Source organism: Chaetura pelagica, unplaced genomic scaffold, assembly GCF_000747805.2.
Source record: "Chaetura pelagica isolate M959 unplaced genomic scaffold, ChaPel_1.0 scaffold222, whole genome shotgun sequence".
Taxonomy (NCBI): Eukaryota; Metazoa; Chordata; class Aves; order Apodiformes; family Apodidae; genus Chaetura; species Chaetura pelagica.
Window position 1 is genome coordinate 3,176,310 of NW_009952711.1, and position 6,731 is coordinate 3,183,040.

The following is a 6,731-nucleotide window of genomic DNA, read 5'->3' on the forward strand; positions in this document are numbered from 1 at the left end:
AAAAAAATATAATATAAAATATAAAAATATTAAAAAATAATTAAAAATATAAAAAGGCCTAGTGTCACAAAATGAAGATAATTTTATGTTGGTGACAGCAAACAGTCAATTGACAGAAGCTGCTTATCATATCTCCAAATGTCTTTTCAGCATAGTTGCCTATGGGGCAACTCCTGGGTTTAATAAATAGCTTGTATCCAGTAGAAATGCTCCTGGATTTATCAAAGTTAATAACTGAATTAAGTAAAAGAGCTTTTGTGGTTGAAGCTGGAATTCCTACTTAGTTAGCTGATAACTCTGCCTTGTTCCTGTAATCACAATTTAAATATTTGGAGTCCTATGAAAAAAAAAAAAGTCCTCTGAAATAGTGAGGGTAAAGTGTCAGAATTCTTATAGTTCAGAACAGTTAATTTTAACTCAACTAGCACACAAAACTATAAATGTGTTAAAAAAAATAGAAGTATGGTAGTTAGGTTCAGCTGAGATATTTAAATAGGACTCCTGTGAAGTTGTACTGCCATCTCACCAAAATACTTCTTTTTAATTTATTTCTTTTATTTGTAACATTGGAAAATTATGCTCTCTCTTCCTTTCAGCTTAGTTTCTTGTTCAGTTTTGTTGAACTTTATGCTTCTATAGATCTCACTTTTATTTTCTAAAATATTCTGTAATCTTGGTTTTTTCCTTGTGAGCTGTGTAGCTTTTTGGATGCTTCTTTTCCTTTATTTTTCTGTGAAAGTTTCACATTAATTCTTTACTGTATATTTTTATTGCTTCTGCTCCTTAGGTATCTGTAATCCTTAGATTACAGTTAATAAACAGTAAACACAGGCTGCATCATAATTTAATTCCATCTAACCTTGTCCTGATGCATCCTTTTTCTTATGTTTTTGGTCCTGTTTAGGGAGGATTTCCTGCCTCTTTTAGAATTTCCTTTGCTGAAGTCCTCTGTATATGTTGTTGCTGTAACTTGCCCTTTGTTGTGGTCCTTACTATTTAGATCTTTCCTAGTTCACCATCTCAAATCCTTTCTAGCATTTTGTTTATCATTACATCAAGAATTGCTGGTGACCTTTGAAATGTTCTTTTTAACATATTGGAGTAGGTGGATATTTGAAAGCTAGGCAGGGGGTAGTGCTTTATAGTTGCATGCTTGCTATTCCTACTAATTAGTGATAAATGTCCTCTAGTTTTATCTTGTTTGTTTTAAGACATGGAAGATAATAGATTTATTAACCGTTACAACCTTGCTAGGCTATGCTGTTTTAGCCAAAACAATACATTTAAAAACCTCAAAGGCTAGATAATAACTTGTCACTCAGGTCTTGCTTCTTGAATATTATCTGACTGAAAAAGGTAAAACCTAGGAATGGTACAACTAGTGTGGGCTGCATAATGGGTGCCTGTTTTTTGTTACTAGTGAGTGTGCGTTGTGATCTGACAAAGCATGTGCTTAACATTGAGCCAGCAGGGATTACTCATGTGCTGCAGAGCATTAAGAAGTCACTTTCTCCTTACAGCACTACCAAGACTTGACTAGAAAAAGACTAGGTTAAAAAAAAAAGGACCCTTATTTTCATGAAAAACATGTGTGAACACAGGTGTGTAAGCACTGTGAAAACTGTTGTGAAACCTGAGTCAGGGGAACTGTATTGCATTTATGAAGGCAAAAAATGACAATATATATGTAATGGTCCTGAAGCAAACGATTTAAAGTAAAAGTCCAAAGGGTCTAGTGCTCTTCTGCTTTCAGGTTTCAAGCTGATCAGCTTCTTAAAATGTGGAATGAGTTGGAAATAGATCTATTGAAAGAAAAAATCAGGACTTTGTGATTTTTCTGTTTAAGAGTTAATAGATTCAAAATAATCTCCTGACAGTATTCTAATTTTCTGACTAACCTACTGGCTCAGTGCTTTGTCCATCTAATTCCCAGTCTTGTCCCTGGGCTGGTTTGCTTGCTAGTGTGCCTCAAGAGGAAGACATTAGTAGTCAGGCTAAATACAAAAATTTAGGTTTTGGTCTTTGATTTATTTTAGGAAATGTTTTCTTAGGAGACGATGGTGTCCAGAGGTTGAGAAGAAGAAGGAGCAAAGTGGAAGGGCAGGGAAAGGTGAAGAAAGGTCACCTCAACCTTTCCTTCCCTCAAAAGCTAGATTTAATAGCTAACAGCTTTCTGGTTCATTAAAATGTGATGCCCAAGGTGTGTCAAGGTGAGAATGTGCTCTCTGTGGATCCTGCAGTAGTGCTCATGCACAGAGAACACTCTTGATCCCTGCCTCCTTTTCAACTTCTTTCTAGCTTGGGATTCAGAGTCCAGTGAACCTACCACAGAAATCCCAGGCACTGGACACTGGGCTCTCATCCTGTGCCTCTTTTTTCTACTGTTGGTGCTTTTATGTCGTTCCTGGTTGAGCTGCCCCAAGGAAAGCTGGGCTTTTTGGATCCAGGATCAAGGCCTAGGAAAATTGTCTCTCAGCTTGATCTCGGGGCATCAGATTACTGGGACAGCCAATCCTGAACACTTCTTGGACTCTTTAAGTTATCTAAATGTGGCAGAGAGGTGGGGGTGGGAGGGAACAGTCCTTCCTGATGATCAGGAAAAACTGAATCATTTGGAATGCTTCTGAGGTGAGTCTACTTTTGCAGTTCTTTAGCATCTTTCTTTGTTTAACCCTTTACTAATCCAGTTTGACGTGGTAGAGCAAAAAGAGATAAGTGGCTTAAATTATATATAGTTTTAGCTAAGTCTTTGTATTTTCTTCAGGCTGACAGTACCTCCTGTTGTTATTCAAGTAACTATTATTTAGGACAGAAACTTCACAGTGTAACTGAGTTTATTTTTAAATATCCCTTTCATGCTAGATGCCTGCTGTCTCTTACACTAAAACCAGCCCTCAGTCAGAATGCATCTTTCATCCCTTACTCAGCTGCATTTTTACTTTTATTGGTTTTCACCCACTTAGTTTGAAAGCAGAGACCTTTTAGTACTGTTAAATTTTGCACCTGCTGACTCACATAGCATATGCAGCTGTTTTGGAAATAATTGTTCAGTCAGAGTATTCTTTCTGTTGAGTTAGTGAATTAATTTGACTCCAGCATCCTGATCATGATTCACTACCTGTGTTTTTGCAGTACTCCAGCTTCTGCTGACTGATCTCTGACCATTAGAAACTCACAGCCTTTCATGGAAACCCACTGTGTTAGTGCTGCTTTGGTGCAATTCAGTTGCTACTGACTGATACAGTGCTACCAGTGACTCTTTATCTGATGTACTTGTGTGCACTGAAATAATGTTGTTACGCCTGTGAAATACCCTTTTATTTTAAGTGTTGTTTCAAGCTTGTATTACAAGGTCTGTTGCTACATTGCACCATGGAGTGTAACTTAGGGGCCACTATGCAATTTAGATTTTAAATGCAGCAGACTGTAAGCCTGGTTTCAGAAGGCTGGCTGCAATTTTTATGATAGAACTTTTATATAAGATGGTTGCATTTTGCCTGAAACTAAGGACAGCAAGATTTCTGTCAGTCTACTGATTTTCTGCTTCCCTATTACATACATAAGAGCCATGTCACACCCTGGTTATTTACAGCATGTGTGTGATGATTTTGGTTACATTTCAGAACTTAAAGCATGAAAATCTCTTGAGCAGGTGACCTGTAAGGAGTGCCCCAACACTATGGAAATGCTGTTCCATGAATAGAGTTCTGTTACTGAAGGAGCTGTACCCCAGAAACCTGGGTTGCTGCTGGGAGTCCCACTGCACTGCGCTTGAGCATTGCCAATATTCAGATAATTTCCTAGAATTATATTTACTGACACTTTTTAAAAAAAGTTTTACGTTATTCTCCTTGTGGTTGAGAAGATGATGTAAAAAACATCCTGTAAGTGCCTCGTAAAAACAGGACCAAAGCAAAGCAGTCCCTGCTCCAAACATGGTTACGTGAGCACATCAATCTTGGGAACAAAATCATCATTTTCCAGTGTTTGCTTTGGGCAACTGATTCAAGTGGTATATATTTTTTAGAGCAGAGCTCTGACTGGATTATAGGCATTGGATCTACATGGGATTTTGAGGAAAAAAATGCTGACAATAACTCAAGTGCTTGTTCTAGGATCTCTGACAATTTTCACTGAATTTATGTTTTGTCCTACAGGCTTTCTAACAGAAGATTACAGCATAACATGTCTAACTGTTCAGTATCAATGACATGGTAGTTGATATGATGAATGACTCAGGATTGTATAGAACATTCTTGCTCAGTGATATCAATTCTCCTTTCACCATTTTCTTTAGTGCTTCAAAACATGAGCTAGTGTAGCTCAGCTCTGTAGTTAACAGCTGCTTGTCCTGGTTTCCCTGCTTCAGTTAGGATTTTGTTCTTCACATAATGACTGTTACAGTAAATGACTTTTTTTTTATATGTATAAAACTGCTTTGTACTATATTTAGCTTATTCTCCATTGTGTAAGCAAATAAGTTCTGTTTAACTGCTCAGGTAAAATAGCTTTTTAAAGTATATAAAGTGACAACCTTTTATGGTGTAATAAATCAAATTAGTCAGAATTAGGGTACTTTTGTAATACCGGAAAAAGTGCTCATAGAAAGCTGTGAAAGGCTCTTATAGTTAGTGGGGTCTTTTTCTTGCTAGTAAATATTTGTAATTTTCCTCTTTAAAACAAGTACTTGGAGAATGCTAGGGCATCTCTACATTTTAACTTAGCAGGATTGCTTTAAAAATAACATACAAACATCTAAACCTTTTATTAGTTATTATTTCTGAGAGTGATAAATACCATTTCACTACTTGTGCTGAACAGATTTCATCATCTCTGGTTATTGGCCTGCATTCTGTTATCACTGATCCTAGCAATATGATGAAGTGGGAGCTTGGAAGCAAATCTTGTAGAGGATTCTGTGTTGGCAGGTTCCATGAGCTAATACAGCCATGGAGCCACATGCACTGAATGCTCTCTGCATGTGTTGCTACAAAATACTGTCCTTGATGATCTGCTTTCCAAAAGACAATCTCTGAGAGTCCATCAGTTCTCTCTGATGTACAAGATAAAGGGACCTGAAGGGTTTTTCATTTGCATTCTAGCTGCTCTGCAAATAGAAAGATAAGGAAGTTTATCACCCTTTTGTGCTATAACACTAACAGCATGACTTTCCATCATTGCTGCTAAGTATTAATTATTATTAATAGCTTGCAGGTTGAGGGAGGTGAATGATACCTCTCAGGACTCCTTAGACATCTTTTGTACCATGTCTAATTTCTCACCCACCCCCAGGCCAAGGAAGACAACTATACATTGGATTTTGTTACTAGGAAGGCTGTTGGAGGATGAAGCACAAGTCCTGTGAGGAGAGACTGAGGGAGCAGGGTTTCTTCAGGCTGGAAATGGGGAGGCTTTGAGGGGATCTAACAGCAGCCTTCCAGTGCCAGGCAGGTTATCAAGGAGATGGAGTTGGGCTTTTCACAGTGGTGCATGGCAGGAGGACTCAGGGTAATGGGTATAAGTTGAAACAGGGTTCAGAGTGAATATAGGTCCCATGAAGACAGTCAACTGTGGGAACAGTTTGACCAGAGAGGTTGTAGAGTCTCCATCCTTGATATTTTAAAGACCAAACTAAACTAAGCTCTGAGCTATCTAGTCTGACCTTATAGCTGGCCGTGCTTTGAGCAGGAGGTTGGACAAGAGCTTTCCTGAAGTCTTCTCCAATTATGATATAATGAAAACTGAAATATAAATAATAATAAAAGAAACATTGTCCATTCACTGTGTACTTTCAAGTTATCAACTGTTCGTCTTTGCTGAGGAAGAAGTGGTTGTAAAATGGTTTATACAGACAAACTCCATTTCCTTGCTGATACTTTAAGAAAAAGTGATTTCTCTATTTAAGTTTATATTTTAAAAGCATATGAAGACGGTTTCCATGTTATCAATCTGGTCAAACACAGATGTGAGCAGACTGTGCTTTTGCTCTTTGGCAGGCAAAAACTGGGATTTGACAGCAGCTTTGAGTGACTATGAGCAGCTCCGGCAGGTACACACGGCCAACTTGCCACAGGTGTTCAACGAGGGCAAGTACTACAAGCAGCAGGAGCCAGAGCAGCCCCCCCAGGTGACGAAGGCTGAGAGGCCTTGCCTGCAAAGGCAGGATGACATTGCCCAAGGTAAGAGCTCTTCTCCAGGGCTTTCGTGGACAAGCAGCTTTCTAGCATGTCTGCTTGCGAGTTGTGCTTGTCTGCAGGGGGCTGGAAGTCTTTTGCCAACAGCTAGCGTACTGTCTGTCACGATCCGTGACCTATTATATCTCCTTATTGGAGTGTATTAACTTATCAGGATTTGCTGAGAGATCCACACGTGGATATCGCCTCACACAGAGGATACAGGAACTTATGTCCTGACTTTTTCGAGTGAATAACTCGCTCAGTGCTTACTAATATTTCTAACAACAGCAAGGTTTATTGTGGGGAAAACAAAGCAATTTGGGGCAGGAGGTTCAAAAGGAGTGATTATAACACATTAAACATATATTGGTACACCTTAGTTACACACCTTATTTACTTATTTAAGTGAGGGGGGAGGGGTATGCCCGAATGGCTGGATTATATTTTCCCCTATAAGCTGGGGTAGCCGGAATTGTCTCACCACGCGGCAGTGCAGGTAGGATGAGCTGGGTAGCAAAGAGGCTGCAGGCACTCCAAGCGCAGGCCGCCCCCCCC

The 6,731-nt window shown here is 39.0% G+C and overlaps 1 protein-coding gene across 1 annotated transcript in view; it reads left to right on the forward strand.

Annotated features, from left to right (window-relative positions):
• The window catches only part of OTUD7A (OTU deubiquitinase 7A), an 82,682-nt gene that overhangs the window by 44,111 nt on the left and 31,840 nt on the right, over positions 1-6,731 (forward strand). Inside the window, exon 6 of the mRNA XM_009994396.1 lies at positions 5,997-6,179. Within this exon, the coding sequence (XP_009992698.1) occupies positions 5,997-6,179 (183 nt within the window). The remainder of the gene's footprint in view (positions 1-5,996; positions 6,180-6,731) is intronic.